The following is a 24,019-nucleotide window of genomic DNA, read 5'->3' on the forward strand; positions in this document are numbered from 1 at the left end:
TCCTGGCATTCCATGAAAAGTAAATAAAGCTTGGGTCTTCAGCATCCATGCTGGGAATAAAGAGATCCTGCTTTTCCATGCTCCTCAGAATTCCTGGGAGGAATTCCCTCCTCTCCCGAGGCTGGCCATGGCAGCTGGAATGTGGAGAGGATTTGGGCAGGAGGAGACAACGAGAGCCCCGGAATTTGGGAAAAACCTTTCCTGAACCCAGCAACTCCACTGGAATTCCAAAGGATCCGCTGGGAGCGGAGAAGGACCTGCTCGAAAATTTTGTCCCTGAGGCCAGCGGGATCTTGGGATGGATTGGGAAGAGCATTCCCAGCAGGACAGGGAGTGCTGGGTCCAGGTCTGGGATCCTTGGGACAAGAGGGAGCTCCCGGAGCAGATCCTGGAGGAATGGGAAGATGAGGAAGGGACAGGACATGGAATTGTGGGAACAAGTCCAGAGGAGGAACCAGGATGATCCAAGGCTGGGAAAATTGGGATTGTCCAGCCTGGAGAAGGGAAAAAGGGAAAAAATCGAGGGTGACCCAACTGTGACCTTCCAGGACCTGCAGGATGTCCAGGAATGGCTCCCAGTGCCAGAGGGCAGCCAGGGATGGGATCTTGGCAATGAGGAATTCCTGGCTGGGCTGGAATTGCCAGAGCAGCTGGGGCTGCCCCTGCATCCCTGGAATGTCCAAGGAAAGGCTGGAGCAGCCTGGGCCTGTGGGAGATGTCCCTGCTCTTGGAATGGGATGGGATTGGGATGGGATTTGAGTTCCCTTCCCACCCAGACCATTCCAGGATTTTTCCATGGGAAGAACATCCAAACTCTGGAGGCTGTGGAATCTCCTTCCCTGGAGATATTCCCGCTCCAGCCGGACACATCCCTGAGGAACATTCCCAACGTCATCTCCAATGGTTCCTCCCCCATTCCATGGTTGCTCTGGGCTCCCTTTTCCAAGGAACCCTGCCCAGATCCAGGGAGAAGTTCCAGGATCCGGGAGCGGAGCCGCTGCCGAGGTGACCCCCAAGGTGCCTCAGCTGCTCCTCCTGGGAATGGCTGGAAAACCGAGGGATGATCTGGGAATGATCCCGTGGCTGCAGCTCAGCCACTGCCACAGGGAGCTGCTCCAGGCCTGGAATGCCGGGTGGGAATGAACATGGAATTCCTGGGATGTGCTGTTCCGCAGTGTCCCTTCCACTTGGCAATTCCTTAGATGTTGTTTTCCATGGTGTTCCCTACCTTTGGCAATTCCTTGGATGTGGTTTTCCGTAGTGCCCCTGCCCTTGGCAGTTCCTTGGATGTGGTTTTTTCCCTGGTATTCCCTGCATCTGGCAATTCCTATGGATGTGGTTTTCCATAGCATTCCCTACATTTGACAATTCCTTGGGTTTGGTTTTCCCCTGGTATTCCCTGCCTTTGGCAATTCCTTGTATCTGGTTTTCCATATTCCCTACCTTTGTCAGTTCCTGGGATGTGATTTGCCAGAGTCTCTTCCACTTGGCAATTCCTCGGATGTGATTTTCCATAGTGCCCCTGCCCTTGGCGATTTCTGGGATTTCATTTTCCATAGTGTTCCCTGAACATGACAATTCCTGGGATGCGGTTTTTCCATGGTATTCCCTGCATTTGGCAATTCCTTGGATGTGGTTTTCCATAGTGTCCCGTCCTCATTTAGGGAAAAATGGAGGAGGGTTGGATCCAAGGACTGATCCGAGGGCTGGACATCCCAATGTCACCCCTGATCCAGCAGCCATGCCCAGGACATTCCAGAGGGAAGATCCTGGTTTCCCACTGGATTTCCTGCCCAGCTGGATGCCACATTCCCAGGAAAAGCTCCCCTGTTCTGTGTCCTGGGACATTCCCGGCCCAGGGATGGCGCTCAGAGCTTCCCAAATATCCCTGTGTCACCTCCCAGCCATTCCCAGAAATCTCAGAAAGGCAGAACTGGGGTTTATTTTGGGATCTTCCTGCTGCTCCCAGAACATTCCACGGCTCCATCTAGTGCAGGTTCCCAGATTCCCAAGGGAAAAAAGGGGCAAGGACGGGATCATTCTCCCAAATTCCCCCTGCTGGTCTCGGCTCCGGGATTTCAAAAAGCTTGGGAAAGGCACATTTTCCATGGCTTTGTCCAGGCTCCCTTTGAACCCGTTCCGTGCTGCCGGTTCTTTATTCCCACGGCACATCCCCACTTCCCAAAAATAGCCCAGTTTCCAGCACGACCAACAGCATGGGATGGAATTTCAGTGCCAAATTCCTCCCTTTTGTCCCCATTGGATTCTGCCTCGGGTGGAATCGCTGACGGATTCCGGGCGGAGCTGCCGGAGCCTCTCAGTGCCACTGGAAGAGCGTTTTCCATAAAGGAAAATTCGCTCCAGAGGCCAGAAATAAAAAAAGCCCAAATCCTCTCCAGAGCCGTTTGAAAGCTTGGGAAGAGCGGAGGAGGGATTGGGAAGGAGGAATTTTCCCTAAGGACAGGTGAGCACGGCAGATCCAGGCTTGGGAATGAGGCTGGAGCTGGGAATGGAGGGAGGGAATTGTGGCGTGAATGGATTTTAGGATCAGGGAATGGCTCGGCTTGGGAAGGCCCTGAAATCATCCCAACCCACCCCTGGTTTGTTCCTGCTTTCCCATCCAAATCCTCGCAGTGTCCCCGAGTATTCCCTGAAAAAGCAGGAACTCCTGCTAGACCCTGCCGGGCTCAGTCTGGCGCTCGGGAACAGATGTCACCCCTCGGGAAAGCGGGAAGCGTGACGGGAGCCGCGCCCGTGCCGGTGGCACTCGGATGTCTGGCACGTTGGCGGTGGCGGCGCTTCCGTCACCGGAGCTGCTCGGGAAGGGGCGGGAACAGCTCCCGGGGGAAGCTGATCCCACGGGAATGTGGCTGTGGGGAGGCTCTCAAGGAATCGTGGAGTGGTTGGGGTTGGGGTGAGCTCAAAGCTCATCCCATTCCCAGCCTTTCCGTGGGACGGCTTCCACTATCCCGGGGTGTCCAACCCCAGGGATCTGGGGGCAGCCACGGCGTTCCTGGGAATTCTGGCTGGTTCCTCCAGTCTCGGAGCTTCCACTGGAAGTTGCTCCAAGCTTTTTCCAGTGAGGCTTGGGCAGAAGAAAAGTCTCAGGAGCAAAGTGGGGTGGGAGGAACAACTGCAGCCACTTCCCAGTTTGTCCCAGTCTGGGAATTCTCTGGGAATGTCCTCTTCACTGCTCTCCTTGTTTTCCTGGTAGAGATGAGAAACTCATCCCCGGTTCCATTGTTTTCCTTGTTTTCCAGGGGAAGATGAGAAACTTCTCCCTGACTCCACTCTTTTCCTTTTTTTCCAGAGACAACAAATTCATCCCTGACTTTACTTTTCTCTTTGTTTTCCTTGGGAAGACAAGAAATTCATCCCAGATTCCATAGTTTTCCTTATTTTTCCAGGTGGAAGATGAGAAACTCATCCCTGACTTTGCTCTTTTCCTTGTTTTCCATGTGCAGACCAGAAACTCATCCCTGATTCTGTTTTTCTCCTTGTTTTCTGGGTGGAAGATGGGAAACATCTCCCTGACTCCACTCCTTTCCTTGTTTCCCAGCTGGAGACCAGAAACTCATCCCAAACTCCACTCTTTTCCTTGTTTTCCATGTGGAGAAAACAAATTAATCCCTGACTCAATTTCCTCTCCTGGTTTTCCAAGTGGAGACAAGGAACTCATCCCTGACTTTGCTCTTTCCCTTGTTTTACACATGGAGACAAACAAATTCATCCCTGACTTCACTTCTATCCTAATTTTCCAGGTGGAGACAAGAAACTCATCCCTGACTCCCCCGTTTTCCTTGGGAAGACAAGAAACTCATCCCTGATTCCACTGTTTCCCTTGTTTTCCAGGTGGAGACAAAAAACTCATCCCTGACTTTAGTTCTCCTTGTTTTCCAGGTGGAAGATGGGAAGCTTCTCCCTGGCTCCACTCTTTTCCTTGTTTTCCAGCCAGAGACCAGAAACTCAGCCCTGACTTTGCTTTTTTCCTTGTTTTCCGTGTGGAGATGTGAAGCTTCTCCTTGACCTCAGTTCTCTCCTTGTTTTCCAAAAAATTCACCCCGACTTTGTTCTTTTCCTTCTTCCAGGGGAAGATGAAAAACTCCTTCCCTGACTTAACGTCTCGTTTTCCAGCTGGACACCAGAAACTCACCCCTGATTCCACTGTTTCCCTTGTTTTCCAGGGTGGAGACCAAAAACTCATCCCTGACTTTGGTTCTCCTTGTTTTCCAGGTGGAAGATGGGAAACTTCTCCCTGACTCCACTCTTTTCCTCGTTCTCCCACCAGAGACCAGAAACTCATCCCCGACTCCCCCGTTTTCCTTGTTTTCCAGGGGAAGACGAGAAGCTGGCCGCATCCTTGCTGGACGGGAAGTTCCCGCGGAGCACCTCCATGACGGACACGGTCCGGGAAGGCCACGGGATCCCCCCTCCCCCGCAGACCGCCCCTCCCCCGCCCCCCTCCCCCTATTACTTCGACACCGGCCCCCCTCCGTCCTTCTCGCCCCCGCCGCCGCCGGGCCGGGCCTACGACACCATCAGGTCCAGCTTTAAGCCAGGCTTAGAAGCCAAACTGCACGGGCTGCCGCAGGTGCTGAGCGCCGCCGAGATGTACGACCAGGCCAGGGGCTCCATGCCCTACCCCGAGCGGCAGAAGAGGGCCCGCTCCATGATAATCCTCCAGGATTCCTCCCACCTCCCCGTGGAACCCACCGAGATCCCGCGGCCCGGCCCGGCAGCGACGCCCCCGGAGAAGCTCAAGAGGAAGGGCCGGGTCATCGACAACCCCTACGCCAACATGGGCCAGTTCAACGTGAGCCTCTTCGCCCCCACCAAGCCGCAGAGGAAGAAGAGCCCCCTGGTCAAGCAGCTCCAGGTGGAGGACGCCCAGGAGCGGGCGGCCTTGGCCATCACCGGCGGCTACTCCTCCCGGGAGCCGTCCCCCACGCGCCGCAGCCACCGCCTGGACTACCAGCACCACCCCGGCATCGCTCAGGTGGAAGCCGCCGGCCTCCCCTTCGCCACCGCCATCGCCGCCGGCGTCATGAAGGACCGGGACCGGCGGCTGGACGAGAGGAGGAAATCCACGGTGTTCCTGTCAGTGGGAGCCATCGAGGGGCCGGCGCCGGGCGGCAGCGAGATGCCGTCGCTGCAGCAGTCGCGCTCCATCGACGAGCGGCTCCTGGGCAGCCGGGATGTCCTCCTGCCGTCCCCCGTGTCAGCTTTAAAGCCATTAATCAGCAGCTCCTCCTCGACCTTCATCCACCCCCTGACGGGAAAGCCCCTGGATCCCAACTCGCCCCTGGCGCTGGCGCTGGCCGCAAGGGAACGGGCGCTGTCCTCTCAAGTCCCATCCCGGTCGCCCACCCCGATCCACAGCCCCGACTCGGACAGAGCCGCGCCCCTGTTTGTGGACATCCAAACCAAAGAACCGGACAGAGGGGACCTGGAGAGCTTGGTGTCCCCCGCCTACTCCCCCGGAGGGAAGGCGGTGATGGCGGCCGATGCCGGCGCTCTGACCCCCACCAAGAGCCCCTGGGGGACTCCGACCACCCTGCGGAAGGAGCCCGAGGTGCGAGCGGAGACGCCGGGCAAGGAGGAGAAGAAACCCGAGGACAAGAAGTCCATGATCATCAGCATCGTGGACACGTCGCAGCAGAAGACCGCCGGCCTCATCATGGTCCACGCCACCAGTAATGGTCAAGACGAGATAGGCCTGGAGATCAAGGAGGAGAGCCCGGCCGTGCCCGAGGTCTGCGCCGAGCCGGCCGAGTCGCCCAAGGTCGAGCCCCAGCCCAGCCCCGTGGGGAAGCCGCCGGCCAGCCCGGCCTCGGAGAAGGCGCTGGGCCAGGGCAGCTCGGAGGAGGAGGTGGAGCCCTACACGGTGACCCTCCCGCCCGCCCAGCTGTCCTCCAGCGACGAGGAGACCCGCGAGGAGCTGGCCAAGATCGGGCTGGTGCCGCCCCCGGACGAATTCGCCAACGGGGTGCTGGTGACCACCCCCGGCACCCCCGTGAGCCACCTGGCCGCGCCCGGCGCGCCGTCCCTGCCAGCGGCAGCAGTAGCACCTTCTCCCCCCGGCGCGACACCCTCAGGGAAGCCCTCGGACGCCCCCGCGGCCCCGGAGTCGGCGGCGGACTCGGGAGTGGAAGAGGTGGACACCAGGAGCTCCAGCGACCACCACCTGGAGACCACGAGCACCATCTCCACGGTCTCCAGCATGTCCACGCTGTCCTCGGAGAGCGGCGAGCCCACCGACACCTACACGTCCTTCGCCGACGGCCAAACTTTTCTACTCGAGAAGCCACCAGTGCCTCCAAAGCCCAAACTCAAGTCCCAGCTCAGCAAGGGGCCGGTTACTTTCAGGGACCCACTTTTGAAGCAGTCTTCGGACAGCGAGCTCATCTCCCAGCACCACGCGGCCACGCTGGCGGCCACCAGCGCGGCCCGGCCACGCTACCTCTTTCAGAGAAGGTCCAAGCTATGGGGGGACCCCATGGAGAGCAGGCCCGGCCACGGGGCCGAAGAGGACAAACCAACTGTGATCAGCGAGCTGAGCTCCCGCCTCCAGCAGCTCAACAAGGACACGCGCTCCTTGGGCGAGGAACCGGCCGGCTCCGCCCTGGATCCCGGCAAGAAGTCGCCGGTGGTGGCCGCACGGTAAGAGCCGGGCGTGGCCGGGGCTGGGGACGGGGCGGGTGACGCTGCCGAGGAGCTGGAAGTGGCTTTGAGGGACACCTCGGAGCTTCGGGAGCTTGGCGGAGGGGCTGGAATGTCGGCAGGAGTTTGGGATGGGCTCCTGGCGTGCCGTGGCTGTGGCTGCTCCCCCCGCTCTGCCCTTCCCGCCGCTCTGTGTCCTCCCCTCCCCGTGGTGACAATGGCGATGCTGTGGTGACAATGGTGATGGTGAGGTGACAGTGATGATGCCGTGGTGACAATGACGACATGAGAATGACAATGCTGTGGTGACAATGACAATGTGGTGACAATGGGATGCTGTGGTGACAATGCTGTGGTGACAATGACAATGTCGTGGTGACAATGACGATGTCCTGATGATGATGATGCTGTGATGACAGTGATGCCGTGACAGTGACAATGCTGTGGTGACAATGACGATGTGGTGACAATGCGGATGCTGTGGTGACAATGATGATGCCGTGGTGACAATGACAATGTCCTGATGATGATGCTGTGATGACAATGATGATGTCATGACAGTGACAATGCTGTGGTGACCGTGACGATGCTGTGGTGACAATGGCAATGCTGTGGTGGCAATGATGTGGTGACAATGACGATGCCATGGTGATGATGCTGTGGTGACAATGACGACCTTGTAGTGACGATGACGATGCCATGGTGACAATGACGGCACTGTGGTGACAATGAGGATATTGTGGTGATGATGACAATGCTGAGGTGACAATGCTGTGATGGCAATGACGATGTGGTGACAATGATGATCCCATGGTGACAACGCTGTGGTGACAATGCTGAGATGACAATGTCGAGTCTGGGGTCACCCCCTCCATGTTGTCTCCCGGCCAAGCGCCAAGGATGGGTTTTTCCAGGCCTTTTCCATTTCTGAGGATCTCCAGGTGTTGTCCCACTCAGGAGGTGACAAAGGTGGCCCGTGGCACCCCCTGGACAGGACACGGTGGCACCAACGCCACCCTGGCTCTGCCTCACCCCCCTGACCCTAAAAAGATCCCAAACCTTCCAAATGGGAGCACAAACCCTTAAAAAGCTTGGGAATATTCAATCCCAGCAGGAAGTGACCCAGTATTCCAAGTCTTGTCCTGCCCTTTCAGGCGTGGCCCCACAGAGCCACCATGGGCTGGTGTCACCCGCTGTCACCCAGTGCCACCCGTGGGTGCCAGGAGCTCTGGATCAAGGGCAGCCCTTCCCATGGGAAAAGCTTTTCCAACCAAACCATCCTGGCCACGGCTGCTCCTGGCACAGGGTGCTGGCGCAGACGGTGACATTCCAGGTGGTGGCCTTGGGGACAAAGTGTCCTGGAGCATCCTGGGGTCACTCTGGCCCATCCCAGCAGATCCAAACTGGGAATACTGGGAGCGGATCCAGGGGTGTCTCCCTGCCCCAGGGTGTCATTCCCTATGGAGCCGGGTGTCACCCGAGGTCCCCTCCCTCATCCCGAGCTGAGGCCATTCAGGGATCCTCTGGAATCGAGGCTGTGCCCGTCTCCAGTGGCTCTGGAATTTTGGAAATTCTGGGCTTTTACAAGCCCTTTTACCAGGATCCCACGCTGGTTTGGGATTCCCTGCTGGGAATCCTCCGTCTCCCAGTGACATTGGAACGTCCCTTTCCATGTCCCTATCCCTTCCATCCGTGTCCATCCAATCTCCCGGTTTTCCCCTGGAGCAATTTCACCGATTTCGAGGATCAGCCCTTCTCCATCCTCTCTTCCTGCTTTCCCTGCAATCCCTGCAATTCCCAGGGCTTCGTGCCCCACTCATCCAGCCCCTGGAGCCTCCTGTTTTCCTGCACATCCCGTCCTCACTCCCCACCGGAATCCGGCCCTTCCAGCGATCCCACAGAGTCCCACATTCCCAGTTTTTGCCTTTTGGAAAAGTCATGGCCTTTCATCTCCCAAATTTTGGGATGTCAAAGAGTTGAAACATTTCCCGGGAATTCGGTGGGGAACGGAATTTTTAATGATGGCAGCTGCTCTCCCGCATTGTCCGAGTTCTCCTGTTTTTTTTATGGAATTGCTGTGAATTCAGGGAATAATGGGAGCACGGTTAGGTAAGAGGCGGTGACCCAGTTTGGGATGCGTTTTCCAGGCTCTGGAATTGTCCAGAGAAGGGAAGTGTCACCTGAATGTCCCTCAAGAGCCTCCGGGAGCCAGAGGTGGCTTGGAATCCCACAGGGATGGGGGCAGGGAGGTGGCCTGGAATTCTGCAGGGATGGCGACGCTGAGGTGACCTGGAATTCCAAACGGGGACATTGAGGTGTCCTGGAGACCCACAGGATGGGGACTCTGGAATTCTGTAGGGATGGGGACACTGGGGTGACCTGGAATCCCCAAAAGGACACTGAGGGGTCTTGGAATTCCTCAAGGAACAGGGACACTGAGGTGACCTGGAGTTCCATGGGGATGGGGACAGGGAGATGGCCTGGAGTCCCCAGAGGGGACAATGAGGTGTCCTGGAATCTGGGAATGGGGACACTGAGGTGGCCTGGAGTCCCAGCGGGATGGGGACACCGATGTTCCCATACCCGATCCCCCCCAGCCCTTCCAGCAGCTCTGAATCCGTGGGATTGGCGGAGCAGCTGCCATTCGGGAATCATCCTGGAATTCCTCCCTCCCCACATTCATCCTGAATTCCCAGCAATTCCATGCAAGCTCAGGGAATTCCCTGCTCCAGAGCAGTGCCCAGCACCTTTCTCTGACCGATCCCTGTGGGAATGCTCCCTGGGAACCCCGGGAAGCCCCGATCCATGGATTTTTCCCGAGCTCTAACTCCGGCTCTGTCTCCTCCCAAGCCGGGCATCCACGGAAGGACCTTTGAGCCGAGGGACTGGGAAAGAGCCCAAGGAATTCTGACAGTGGGAACGTCAGGTCACAGTTCAGGCCACTGACGGTGACAATCCCGGGACCAGGGACACCTGGGACGGTGACAATGGCAGCGGAGCAAGGGGACAACTTCCCTTCATCCGTGGTGGCCCTTGGTGGCCGCATCCAAGAGCAGCTTCCTCGTGTTTAATCCAAAACCCTGGAATTGTTGAGGTTGGAAAACCCCTCTGATCCCACCGAGCCCAGCCATTCCCAGTGCTGCCCCGTGTCCCCAGGTGCCACATCCACACGGCTTTTAATCCCGCCGGGAATGGGGCTCCCACCCCTTCCCTGGGCATCCCATCCCAGCGCTTCATCAACTTCTCGGGAGGGAAATTTTCCCAAAAACCCAACTTCACCTCGAGGTGACCCCCTCTTGTTCCGTGCCCCGGCTGGAATTCCTCTCCGGGATTCCTGGAGCGGTGGCGGGATCCTGGAAAACCCGGGATCCTGGGAAAACCCCGCTGAGCCGCGGGAGAATCTCGGGATGTGCCGGGGCCGAGCGCGTTCCGCGTGTGACGTCCGTGTCCCCAATAAAGCTGACGGTGACCGTGACCGGTGTGTGTGTGTCTTTGGGGACACGGCCATTCCCAGCGTTCCGGGAGCCGCGTTCCATGCCTGGAGCCAGCTCCAGCTCCAACGCTCCAACGCTCCAGGCTGGCATTCCCACAAAATTCCCCGCGACATTCCCGTCCCGTGTCCCCGCCCGGCCCTGCCAGGCTCCCGCCATCCATAATCCCAGCTGGATCCATCTTCCCAACCTCTGGGGCTCACTGGGAGCATCCCAAACATCCCAAAAAACCTTTTGGCTTTTCTAATCGATTGATCGCGGTTTAATTCCCAGGAATTTGGGATGTGGAGGGCCCAGGATTTGTCCAGGTTGTTCCCAGGTAGAGTCTTGTATTTTCCTCTGGAATTTGGAAGGAGGCTCCAAGTCCAGAACCATGGGAGCTTTGCCCGTCCCAAGGGTTTTCCCAGCTAAATCCCAGCCACAGGTTTCCAGCTTTTCCCAGAGTTTTCCGTGGCGTTGATAAATCTCCGAGGCAGATTCCAGGAGAGTTCCGAGGTTTTGGGGCTCCGGAGCCGGGCCAGGGGAAGCTTTTCCAAAGGGACCTGGCTCCTGGGGACTTCCAGGAACATCCCGCTGGTCCCAGTTTGGAGCTCCGGATCCAAGCTCAGGGAAGCTTTGCCAACCAGTCCTGGCTCCAGTTTGGAGCTCTGTATCTGAGCTCAGGGAAGATTTTCCAAAAGTTTCTGGCTCCCGAGAACTCCCAGGAATATCCCAAATGTCCCAGTTTGGAGCTCTGGATCCCAGCTCATTGGAGCTTTTCCAACAGCTCCTGACAACTTCCAGGAACATCCCAAATGTCCCAGTTTGGGGCTCTGGACCCAGATTCAGGGGAGCTTTTCCAAGGAGTTCTGGCTCCTAGGGACTTCCAGGAGCATCCCAAATATCCCAGTTTGGGGCTCCAGGTGAGGCAAGGCTTTGCCAAAGGCTCCTGGTTTCCAGTGATTCCCAGTTTGGGGCTCCATATCCGAGCTCAGGGAAGATTTTCCAAGGGCTTCTGGCTCCTCAGACGTTCTGGGAACATCCCAAATGTCCCAGTTTGGGGTTCTGGATCCAGATTTGGGGGAGCTTTTCCAAGGAATTCTGGCCCCTGGGGACTTCCAGGAGCATCCCAACCAGGGCTTTGCCAAAGGCTCCTGGTTTTCCAGTGATTCCTAGGAGCATCCCAAGTGTCCCAGTTTGGGGCTCCATATCCAAGCTCAGGGAAGATTTTCCAGGGGCTTCTAGCTCCTCAGAACTTCCAGGAACATCCCAGATTTCCCAGTTTGGGGCTCTGGATCCAGATTCAGGGGAGCTTTTCCAAGGAATTCTGGCCCCTGGGGACTTTCAGGGGCATCCCAAGTGTCCCAGTTTGGAGTTCTGGATCTGAGGGAAACTTTTCCAAGGTTTTTTTTGTGTCTTTTCTCGTGCCTTTGTTTCTCTTTAACCCCAAAAAGGCTCCTGGGAAGCGGAATTCGAGCTTCCAAAGGGAGCGTTTCCAGTGCTGCTCTGCAATTCCATGAATTCCTTTGTATTCCCACAGATCTGAGGGAGAAGAGGAAGACACTTGAGCCCTTTGGGGTTTTAGTTCCTTTTAGGGTAAAGCTGCCTCTTTTTCTCCGATCCTGAATGAATTCCGTGTCCCGGGAGTGGTGTCACATCCCAGCAAAAGCTTGGAAAAACACCCCCCTGTTTCCTTGTAGGCTTGGGGGCTTTTCCCGGGGAAATTCCCACGGGAAGCAAGGATTTGGGATGAAAATCGAGGGAATTGGCTGCGGAGAGGGAAGGGAAAGGGGGAGTGGGATCACTGAGCGAGGGAAGGTGGGAATTGCGGGGATTTGTGTCGCAGGGAGGGGTGGGGACAAGGCGGCCACTTCTGGAGAGGAGGTGGCCGGGATTGGGGAGGGGGTGACCAGGATTGAGGAGGAGACGGCCAAGTTTGGGAAGTGACCAGGATTGGGAAGGATTGGGAAGGAGGTGGCCCCATTTGGAGAGGAGGTGGCCACAACTGAGGAGCAGGTGGCCAAGTTTGGAGGGAAGGTGACCAAGTTTGGGAAGGAGGTGGCCAGGATTGGGAAGGAGGTGGCCAGGATTGGGAAGGAGGTGGCCAGGATTGGGAAGGAGGTGGCCAGGATTGGGAAGGAGGTGCCACCCTCCCCACATCTGGAGAGGAGGTCACCGGGATTGTGGAGGTGACTCGGACTGGGAAGGAGGTGGCAAAGTTTGGGAATGAAGTGGCCAGGATTGATTGGGATGGAGATATCCAGGACTGGGATGGAGATGACCAGGATTGGGATGGAGATTCCAGGACTGGGATGGAGATGACCAGGATTGGGATGGAGATTCCAGGACTGGGATGGAGATGACCAGGATTGGGATGGAGATTCCAGGATTGGGATGGAGATGACCAGGATTGGGATGGAGATGACCAGGATTGGGATGGAGGTGGCCAGGATTGGGATGGAGGTGGCCAGGATTGGGATGGAGATTCCAGGATTGGGATGGAGATGACCAGGATTGGGATGGAGATGACCAGGATTGGGATGGAGATTCCAGGATTGGGATGGAGATGACCAGGATTGGGATGGAGATGACCAGGATTGGGATGGAGATTCCAGGATTGGGATGGAGATTCCAGGCTTGGGATGGAGATGACCAGGATTGGGATGGAGATGACCAGGATTGGGATGGAGATTCCAGGATTGGGATGGAGATTCCAGGATTGGGATGGAGATGACCAGGATTGGGATGGAGATTCCAGGCTTGGGATGAAGATTCCAGGATTGGGATGGAGATTCCAGGATTGGGATGGAGATGACCAGGATTGGGATGGAGGTGGCCACGCTGCCGATGGCCACAACCCCTGTGTTCTCCACCCTCCCTCCTGCTGGGCTCCATGGATTCCACTTCCCGTGGGAAGAGGCTGCTGCAGGGGTCCTGGGCTCAGTGGGATCCCCTGGATCCCCTCCCCTCTGGGTTTCCATGGAATTTCCCCAGGTCCTCAAAGGCTGGGGACCTTTGAGGTCCTCAGGGAGGCTGAGCTGTGGAAAACCGGGAATTCTGGGGGGGCTGCACTGAGCGGACCCTCCCAGCCCTTGATCCCAGACACTCCCGAGGTGCCGCGGGATCTGGGCAGGGTTTGATGCCTACAAGGAGACAGGGCCCCAGCACGTGTCCTGTCCCGGTGTCCCCGCGTCACCGCTCCGCTGGCTTCTCCCATCCCAGCACCACCCATCACCCTCATCCCTGGGAAATGGGCTTTTTTGGGAATTTGGGAAGAGCAGTGGGGCTGCCTGGAGCTCCACGGGATGAGCTCCAGGTCCTGAGGGAGCCTCCGAGTGGGAAGAGTGGAAGTGTCCCCATGTTCCCATCAAACTGGGGCTCGTCACCTTTTCCTTGAGGTGGGAATCGTGGGAAAAGGGGTTTTTCCTTGGAGAAATCCAGAGGGATCCATTCCAGGAGGAGTTCAGGGAAGCTCCGGATGTTCTGCAGGATCTCTCACGGGAAGAGATTGGCTTGGGAAGGCCCAGGGGCAACGCTCGAGGAATCGGGAATTTTCCTTTGGGCTCCAGCCCAGATTTCCCTTTTCCTGCTGGGATCAGAGAAGAAAAAAAGGGAATTTTAGTTACAACATCCCTGACCCTGCCAGAGCTCCCTGCTGGAGCTTCCCGGATGCTGGGATTGCTCCGGATTGTCCCTGCTCCGGGACGGAGCTCACGGATAAATCCCAATCCCAAAACCATTCCGGACAAATCCCAGCTGGAGCCTGAGACCCCCTTGGGTCTCCTCCCCATCCCTGCTCCCACCTGGACCTCTTGGGGTGTTTTTCCCAAGGGATAACCACACGTCCTTCAAAAAAAATCCCAAATCCACATTCCCAAGCGTTCCCAGACTCTGCTCCAATGGCAACTCCCAACTTCTGGCATTCCCGAGGTGTCCCCGCTCCCGGCACAGCTCCGGCTTTTCCTGCCTGTTCCACTGCAGAAAGAGATAAAATTGGGAATAATCCAGGGAGTTTGGGGCGTTTGGAGCCACCAGTCCAAACCTGGAAGCTCCTGGTCCTTATCCGGGTGGGATGAGGCCATTCCCCCCTTCCCGACAGCACAGCCCAGGGATTCCGGGGAACTTCCACAGGTTATTCCCTCTGGGAAGCACTGAATCCCCGGGAACATCCCGTGGCCTTTGGGGGTGGCCGATGGCACCGTCACTGTCACCAGCCCCAGGGGGACATGGAAAAACTTGGGAATTTTGTGTCGGCTGCTCGGTGTTGTTTTGGCTGTGGGGCATTTTTCTCATGCATTTGTTGTTTCCTTCCTTTCCCAAATCCCTGCCTTTCCCAAATTCCTCTTTCCCAAATCCCTGCCTTTCCCAAATCCCTGTTCCTTCCCAAATCCCTGCCTTTCCCAAATTCCTCTTTCCCAAATCCCTGCCTTTCCCAAATCCCTGTTCCTTCCCAAATCCCTGCCTTTCCCAAATTCCTCTTTCCCAAATCCCTGCCTTTCCCAAATCCCTGTTCCTTCCCAAATCCCTGCCTTTCCCAAATTCCTCTTTCCCAAATCCCCCCTCCTCCCCAAATCTCTCTCCTTCCCAAAGCTGCATTTCCCATTTGCCTGCCTTTCCCAAATCCCTGTTCCTCCCCAAATCCCTGCTTTTCCTGAATTCCTCTCTTTCCAAATCCCCAATCCTTCCCAAATCCCTGCCCTTCCTAAATCCCCGCATTTCCCATTTCCCTGCCTTTCCCAAATTCCTCTCTTTCCCATTTGCCTGCCTTTCCCAAATCCCTCTCTTTCCCAAATCCCTGGTCCTTTCCCAAATCCCTCCCTGCTGTTCCCTCTTTTCCCAGCCCTCCCAGCAGCTCTGTCGCTGTCCAACCCTCCAGGCTTTGGCTGAATCCATGCAATTCCAACCGCCCCATTCCCGGCCGGCCACGCCCTCACCCATCCCACAGGAACCATCCCGATCTCCCCGCAATTCCCACCCCCTCCCATTCCCCCATTCCCGATCCCCAACTCTCCCCAAACCCAACCGGGGGTCTCCACTCAGGGAACACCAAGGCCGGATCGATTCCCGCGGTTCTCCCGGCCCCGAATCCCTCGGGATCGACGTCCGGTGGCTTCTTTTTTCCGTGTGGCGCTTCCCGGACCGGAGCTAACATTTCTCTCATTGCCTCTTTTCCTGCTTCCATGTGCATGTCCCGCTGCTCTGTCCTAGATCCGCCTCTGGCCTCCGGAGGGTGGGCGAGTTGTGTAAGTGAGCACGTTCCCATTCCATAGCTCCATCCCACCGGGAATGTCCCATTCCTCACCTGTCTCTCCCCCGTCCCCGCTGCCGCCCCGCTCCCGCCGGCGTTCCCGATGTTCCGGAGGGAGCGGCGCCGGCTCCGGGATGTGCGCGTCCCTCGGGAGCATGGCCCTGTCCCTGTGCTGTGGTGGCGTGTCCGGCTCTTCCCGCTGGTGTTCCTGCTGAGGAAATTCCCGTCGGGATCCCGGGGGATTGAGGCCGTGGGGTGGGGAGATCCCGGAGCAGCTCAGTCCTCCGGAAAGGGTGGGAGAGACACCAGGAATAGTGGGAAAGGATCCCAGAAAAGGTGGGAAAAGACCACAGGAAGGGTAGGGAAGGACACCAGGAAAGGTGAGGGAGACCCCAGGAATAGTGGGAAAGGATCCCAGAAAAGGTGGGAAAGATCTCAAGGATGTTCAAAGAGACTCCAAGAAAGATGGGAGAGATCCCAGATAAGGGGGGAGAGACCCCAGGAAAGGTGAGAGAGATTCCAAGAAAGGTGGAAATGACACCAGAAAGATGGAAAAGATCCCAGGAAGGGAGGGAAAGACATCGGGAAGTGGGAAAAGAGAAGGAGACCAGGAAAGGTGGGAGAGACCCCAGGAAAAGTGGGAAAGGATCCCAGGAAAGGTGGGAAAGATCTCAAGGATGTTGGAAGAGACTCCAAGAAAGATGGGAGAGATCCCAGCTAACGTTGGAAAGAGACCCCAGGAAAGAAGGGAAAAGGATCCCAGGAAAGGTGAGAGATTCCAAGAAAGGTGGGAAAGACCCCAGAAGGATGGAAAAGATCCCAGGAAGGGTGAGAGAGATCCCAGGAAGGGTGGGAAGGAATTCAGGAAAGGTGAAAAAGATCCCAGGAAGAGTGGGAGAGATCTCAAGGATGTTGGAAGAGATCCCAGATAAGATGGGAGAAACCCCAGGAAAGGCGGGAAAGGATCCCAGGAAAGGTGAGAGAGATCCCAGGAAGGGGGAAAGGACCACAGAAAATGTGGGAAAGATTCTGGGAAAGGTGGGAAGGACACTGGGAAGGGGGGCAGAGCATCCCCATTCCAATCCCAGCAAACCATGGATGCACCGGGATCCATCCATGATTCCCCAGGGTGGGGGCTCCCAGGTCACCCTCTGGAGCAAGCATTCCATGAGGCAGAGGAAGGGGCTCCTGGGATCCTGCTCCATCCCAATCCCCCAGGGAAGCCACCCGAGGCCACAGCAGGAAAACCGGGATCCAGGGATTCCCCTTCTCCAGCAATGATTCCAGGATATCCCTGTGGCTTCCAGAGCTTCTGGAAGGACTCCCCAGGCTGGGATGGGAGAGCAGCGGGATCCCGGGAAAAGCTGTTCCCACTCCAGCTCCCTGGGGCTGGAAGGGGCAACCCGTGGGATTGGGAGGGCCGGAGAATTCCCCCTGGGAATTTCCCAGCGTGCATGGCCGGCTCTGTGCTCCTGGTTGTGCTTCCTGCGTGTTGTCCCTGTGTCCCGTCCTCGTGTCCCGTCCCGTGTGCGGAGCTCCGGCTCCATCCGTGTCCCGGCTCCCGGAGCCGTTCCCGGTTGATTTTTCCTTGTCCTTTTCTGCCAAGCGCTGAATTCCCGAGGCCGCGGCCCCGTCCCGGGAGAGCGGCGCCGGATCCCGACGCTCCGGGAATGCCGGGGGCCGCGTTCCTGACGGCTGCTGGATGCCATTCCCAGGGATTTGCTCTGCTCCCGGGTGGGGCGGAGGCGTGGGATGCTCGGGAGCTCCCGGCCTGCTCCGGATCTTTCTGGGAACGCCCGGAGCGGGGTCGTTCCAAAGGCTCCTCTCAGCCGTGGGGGGCTCATCCCATTGGATCCAGCCATGGATTCATTCCCTCAATCCTGGCACTGGTGTCACAGAAATCTGGGATATTTGGGGGACACCAGGGGGGAACTGTCCCCTGTGTTGGCACTGGGGGCACTTGGATCATCCTATGGATCATTCCAGGGCTTATTCCAGGACTCATCCCAAGGTTCCTCCCTGGGCTCATCCCAGGGCTCATCCCGAGGTTGATCCCAAGATTCCTCCCAGTGCTTTTCCCTAGGCTCATCCCAAGGTTCCTCCCAGGGCTCATCCCAAGGTTCCTCCCTGGGCTCATCCCAAGGTTCCTCCCAAGGTTCCTCCTGGGCTCATACCAGGGCTCATCCCAAGGTTGATCCCAAGATTCCTCCCAGTGCTCTTCCCTGGGCTCATCTCAAGATTCCTCCCAGGCTCATCCCAAAGCTCATCCCGTGGTTCCTCCCAGGCTCATCCCAAGGCTCATCCCGAGGTTCCTCCCGGGGCTCATCCCACATCTCCTGGGTTCAGGACAGCAGGAATTCCATGTCCTGCTCCCACACCTGCTCCTGGATCCTTTGGGATGGCCACATCCCATCCACCGGAGTGACCAGGATCAGGAAAACCTCAGACAGTGTTTGGTCCTTGCCCGGAATCCCTGCCCAGTTCCCAGTATCCATGCCCAGTTCCCAGTATCCATGCCCAGTTCCCAGAATCCATGCCCAGCTCCCAGAATCCCTGCCCAGCTCCCAGGAAAAGCCAGGGGTAGGGTTAGGGTGAGGATTGGGATCAGGATCAAGGTTGGGATTGGGATCAGGGTCTGGATCAAGGTTAGGATTAGGATTGGGATTGGGATCCAGACCAGGGTTGGGATCACCTGTGAATTGGGATCAGGATTAGGGTCAAGTTTGGGATCAGGGCTGAAGTTAGGGTCAGGTTTAGGGTTAGGACCAGGATCAAAATCAGGATCAGGGTTGAGGTGAATTTAGAGTCAAGGTCAGGATCAGGGTTAGGATCAGGGTTAGGATCAGGGTTAGGGGCAGAGTCAAGGCTGGGATCAGGTTTGCACTTGGGATCAGGGTTAGGGTCGGGATCAGGGTCAGAATCAGGGTTAGGATCAGGGTTAGGATCAGGGTTAGGATCAGGGTTAGGATCAGGGTTAGGATCAGGGTTAAGGTTAAGTTTAGGGTCAGATTCAGGGTTAAGATCAGAGGCAGGGTCAGGATTAGGGGCAGAGTCAAGGCTGGGATCAGGTTTGCACTTGGGATCAGGGTTAGGATCAGGATTGGGATTGGGATTAAGATCAGGGTTAGGATTAGGGTTAGGCTCAGGGTTAGGGCTGTGTTTGGGATCAGCATTGGAGGAAGCTCCATAGTAAAGAAGGAAGATCCATAGGATCCATTGGCAGGGAGATCTCACAGGAAGATCCGTAGAGAGGTTGGAACGTCCTTGGGAATGTTGGAAAAACCTCCACTGGAATGTTGGAGAAAACCCCTCAGGAAGGCTGGAGAAGAGGAAGATCCATGAGGAGGTCAGGAAATGTCCATAGGAAAGTTGGGAAGATCCATAGGAAGGTTGGATGGAAGATCCGTCAGAAGACTGGGAAAACATCCGTAGGAAGATTCGGAGATGATTTGGAGGAAGATCCGTAGGAGGGTTGGGAACAGGTGCACACCAAGGCCAGAGGAAGGTGGGCGTGGTCACAGCCCCTTTGGAAGCCACCATGGGAATTGTGGGAGACAATTCCAAGGGTCTGAGGGCCACCACGGAGCAACCGCACGGGAGCCTCACCAAGGAACAGGGAACGATCCAAACGATCCCAGGAGTGATCCCAGCAATCCCAGGAATGATCCAAATAATCCCAGGAATGATCCCAGAGATCCCAGGAATGATCCCAGAGATCTCTGGAATTATCCTTGCAATCCCAGGAACAATCCCAGGAACGATCCCAGTGATCTCGGGAGCGATCCAAATAATCCCAGGAATGATCCCAGCGATCTCAGGAACAATCCAAATGATCCCAGGAATGATCCCAGCAATCCCAGGAATGATCCAAACGATCCCAGGAACAATCCCAGAGATCCCAGGAACAATCAAAATGATCCTAGGAACAATCCCAGGAACAATCCCAGCCATCTCAGGAACGATCAAAATGATCCCAGGAAGCATCCCAGCCATGCCAGAAACAATCCCAACAATCCCAGGAACAATCGCAGCCATCACAGGAACGATCCAAATGATCCCAGGAACGATCCCAATAATTGCAGGAAAGATCCCAGCGATCCCAGGAACAATCCACATGATCCCAGGACATTGATCTTTTTCCGGTCAGAGCTTCCTGAGGGTGATTCCTTCTCTGCTGTGCCAGGGAAGCAGAAAAATGGGAATTATCAGGAATGTGGCTCAAAAATGGGAATTTTCAGGAATGGGGCTCATGTTGCACATCTTCAGCCGCATTCAGCTCATCCCTTCGGAGCCATGGATTTATGGGATCTTTGGAGCTCATCAACATTCCCAAAACCAGGAGGTGGCAATCGAGGCAGTGGTGGATCCCAGCAGCATTCCAGAGTGTCCTGGTTTTCCAGGAGGGAGCTGAGATGGGAGGCCCGGCAGGGAAACTGAGGCACCGGGATGCAGGAAGTTTATGGGATAGTTCTGAGGACAAGTGGAGTGGCAGGGATGGGATGGGATGGACTCAAAACCCCTCCAGGGCCACCTCCCACTGTCCCAGGCTGCTCCAGCCCCAGTGTCCAGCCTGGCCTGGGGCACTGCCAGGGATGCAGGGGCAGCCCCAGCTGCTCTGGCAATCCCAGCCCAGCCAGGAATTCCTCATTGCCAAGATCCCATCCCTGGCTGCCCTCTGGCACTGGGAGCCATTCCCTGGGTGCTGTCCCTGCAGGCCTTGGCCCCAGTCCCTCTGCAGCTCTCCTGGAGCCCCTGCAGGCCCTGCCAGGGGCTCTGAGCTCTCCCTGGATCCTTCCCTTCTCCAGGAGAACATTCCCAGCTCCCCCAGTCTCTCCAGAGCAGAGGACTCTGATTTTCTAGGACTCACCCAGGTGTCAGATCCCTTTCCTTTCCCGTTCCCTGTCCATCCCACGGGGACAATGGCAGGATGGGGACAATGCCAAGGGGACAGCAGCGCTTTGAGGAGCTTTGTCCCCATCCAAGATTCCCACGGTGGCACAGCCAGGGGGTCCCACATGTCCCAGTGCCAAGGGGACACCGGCCTGGCCACCCCTGGGCTCCTCACGCCACACTGGCCACCAGGTGACCGCCACCAGGGGTGTCCAGAGGGTCCCCCCCACCCCGGGAAAATGCTGGAAGGTTCCCTCTTTTCCCAGCTTTTCTCCGCTGGGTCGCTCCCATTCCATGTGGGATCAGCACGGGGCGGGGGGACGGGGCAGGGTGAGGCACAGAGTCCTGGTCCCCAGGGCTGGGGACACTTTGGGGGGGCGCAGAGCCGTGCCAGGAGGGCAGCACCGGCCGGGAGCCCCCACCCTGGAGGCGCTGCCGGAACCTTTGGGGCATCCCAGCGGGATCTCCCTCCCGAGCCGTGTCCCCCACCCCGGACCTCCCCCAGCCCCGCTGGATTCGCGCCCCCGTTCCCAAACCCGGCCTCACCCCTTCCCTCTCCTCTCTTTTCTCCCCCGCCTCCCCGCTCTCTCCGCAGACTTTTCAGTAGTTTAGGAGAACTCAGCACCATTTCCCAGCGCAGCTCCGGCACCACCTTCACCGTGCGGCCCGGCAGCCGCTACCCCGTCACCCGCCGCACGCCCAGCCCCGTCAAACCCGCGGCGCTGGAGCGCCCCGAGCCCCTCAGCACCGTCCGGCCCTACGGCCTGACGCCCCCCACCATCCTCAAGTCCTCCAGCCTCTCCATCCCCCACGAGCCCAAGGAAGTCCGGTTCGTGGTGCGCAGCGTCAGCGCCCGCAGCCGCTCCCCGTCGCCGTCGCCGTCGCCGGGGCCGCCGCTGCACACGCTGCACCCGCCGCGGCCCTTCATGCAGAAGCCGCTGCACCTGTGGAACAAGTACGACGTGGGGGACTGGCTGGAGAGCATCAACCTGGTGGAGCACCGGGACAAGTTCGAGGACCACGAGATCGAGGGCACGCACCTGCCCGCCCTGACCAAGGAGGACTTCGTGGAGTTGGGGGTGACCCGCGTGGGGCACCGCATGAACATCGAGCGGGCGCTCAAGCAGCTGGTGGACAGCTGACCGCGCCCGGAGCCGCCGTGGGAAGGGCGGGGCGGATTTCCCAAGCCAAGAAAACCCACTCGGATTCTCCTTCTCCTTCTCCGAGCGCTGCACTGAGGGCGTGGGGCCGCCCCTCCCCGGCTCCCGCCCGCTCCCGCCCCGGCCCCGCGCCGCCGCCTCCGGCCCAGGAATGTTGCATGAAATTCCTCCTCGTTCCCGTTCTCCCAGAGAGGCTGGCCTGTAAATCGCTCCGTGTGCCCCCGCCCGGGGTGGCACCGGCGACACGCAGGGACGCGCCGCGGTGGTGGCACCTCGGCGGCGACACGGCCTGGAGCCCCCGAGCGGGCGGGTGGCACCTGCGGGGGTGGCACCTCCCGGGTGGCCCTGCCACGCTCACAGGTGGCCCCAGGTCCTGACACCCCCCAGGTGTCCCTTGCAGGGTCACAGTTGTCCCTGCCAGGCTTGGAGGTACCCCAAGGTCCTGAACCCCCCCGGCTGCCCCTGCCAGGGGGTGGCACCAGGTCCTGAACCCCTCCAAGTGTCCCTGGCAGGGTCAGAATTGTCCCTGCCAGGGGATGGCCCCAGGGGATGGCCCCAGGTCCTGTCCCCTTCCCCAGGGTGTCCCTGCCAGGGGGTGGCCCCGGGTCCCCCCCAGGTGTCCCCATCGGGCTCAGAGGCGGCGGCTCCAGCGGGGCCATCCCGGCGGCGCTTCCGGAGAAAGGAAGGAAAGAAAGGATGAAGGAAAGGAGGAAGGAAAGGAGGAAGGAAGGAAGGAAGGAAAGGAGGAAGGAAAGGAGGAAGGAAAGGAGGAAGGAAGGGCCGGGAAGGCTTCAGCGGCGGCCGTGCCACCCCGAGCCGTGCCAGGCCGTGCCAGAAGAGCCCCCCCCGCCAGGAGGACCCCCCCGGACTCTGAGCTGCTGCCCCGGCCGGGTGAGAGGGAGCGAGGAGCGCATGGATCGAAGCATGTTTGGGAATGTCGGGAGGCTGGGGGGGGACGAATCCCGCAGCAAAAAAAGAAAAAAACAAAAAAAACGCTTTGGCAACGTTTAGAGGGGAGGGGGCGGGGGGTGGGAAAGGTTTGATTTCCTCTGGGCTTGGGGTCTTGTTTTTTCCAAAGGGGGGGGAAAAGCGTTGATGGGAAATTATTTAATCTCCGTGCATTTATCTAGAGAGCAGCTGATAAGCCCCACGAGATAACGAATTACAGGATCCTCCCCCCCCACCACACACCCCCCTTCCCCCCACAAAATCCTGCTCATCCCTCGTTTTGCATCTTTTTAAGCAGCTCTATATTTGGAAAGAGAGAATATCTATATATCTATATCTCCAGAGCTATAGCCACCTGATTTTTGTTAGGATTTTTCCTAAAAGAATTCCTATCTCTGGACTGGAGGAGACGCTCCCGGGACGCCCGTGGCTCGCGGGAGTTTTTAAGCGACTGAATGAATGTGAAAAAGTCTTTTTAAACACACCACAAAAACCCCTAAAATTCCCTCCCCCGAAACAGCTCCTTTCAGACGCTCTGGATTTGTAAAGATTCAGAGAAATCACAAAAAAACACACACACACACACACACACAAAACAAAAACACAAACTTGCGTTTTGGGACACACCGAGTCTTCCAGGCACACAGCAGGGAGGTCCCCGGGGGCCGCGTCCCCGATTTTGGGGGTCCCGGGGCTGGTGGTGGCCGCGGGGACGATGCCCGGAGGAGGGGACACTCCCCGTGGCGGTGTCCCCAGCGCCACCCGCGTGTCCCCCGGGCGGGGGCAGCCCGGCTGGCCGGGAGGGGAGGGCTCGGTGCTCCCAAAAGCCGAGCGAGGCCCCCAGGAAGGCATTAACAAAAAACTCTTCTGGTGCTAAGAGGGGAGGACAGGGAGCTCCGTCCTGACCCTCAACATCTCCGAACCTTTCCGACCCTGCCAGGGAAAAGGGCCCGGAGCTCCCCCGGGCTGTCCCCGGGATGTCCCCTGTCCTATGTCGGGGTATCGGGACCCCCCCGGGATGTCCCTGCCCTGTGTCGGGGCACCGGGATGTCCCCGGGATGTCCCTGCCCTGTGTCGGGGCACCGGGATGTCCCCGGGATGTCCCTGCCCTGTGCCGGGGCACCGGGATGTCCCCGGGATGTCCCTGCCCTGTGCCGGGGCACCGGGATGTCCCCGGGATGTCCCTGCCCTGTGCCGGGGCACCGGGATGTCCCCGGGAGGGTCCCCGGTGCCATCTCCTTGTCCCCGAGCCCTCACCCCCGTGGCGACCCCCGCCGTTCTCCGGCAGCCCCCGGGGGCCGTGGCCTGTCCCTGTCCCCGGCTGCCACCCCACTGTCCCAGCCGGGAGCGGGGAAGGGCCCGGTGGGCGACGAGCCGGGAAAAAATATCCCGGGAAAAACAAAATAAAAAAAACCCGGGAATGGCGGGCTCGGTGAGCCCGGACACGTCCCGACCCCTCCCCTGCGCCACCGCGGTGCCACCGCGCCCGCCGGGTGTCCCTGCCCAGCTCAGGTCCTGCCCCTCGGCCGCGTCCCCGCAGTGCCACCAACGTCCCAACCCCGGCCTCTCCCGCCGCCAATCAGCGCCCGTGTCCCCAGACCTGCCCTGCCAGCCCCGCTGTGTCACCGAGCGTCACCCTCGGC

The 24,019-nt window shown here is 58.3% G+C and overlaps 1 protein-coding gene across 1 annotated transcript in view; it reads left to right on the plus strand.

The window, feature by feature from the left end:
• SHANK3 (SH3 and multiple ankyrin repeat domains 3) overlaps nt 1-22,440 on the plus strand; it is a 122,636-nt gene extending 100,196 nt beyond the window's left edge. Inside the window, exons 21-22 of the mRNA XM_066551091.1 lie at nt 4,335-6,660; nt 20,864-22,440. Of these exons, the coding sequence (XP_066407188.1) occupies nt 4,335-6,660; nt 20,864-21,410 (2,873 nt within the window). The 3' untranslated portion in view covers nt 21,411-22,440. The remainder of the gene's footprint in view (nt 1-4,334; nt 6,661-20,863) is intronic.
• The last annotated feature ends 1,579 nt before the right edge of the window (nt 22,441-24,019 follow it).

The sequence above is a fragment of the Molothrus aeneus genome, chromosome 5 (assembly GCF_037042795.1).
Source record: "Molothrus aeneus isolate 106 chromosome 5, BPBGC_Maene_1.0, whole genome shotgun sequence".
NCBI classification, from domain to species: domain Eukaryota; kingdom Metazoa; phylum Chordata; class Aves; order Passeriformes; family Icteridae; genus Molothrus; species Molothrus aeneus.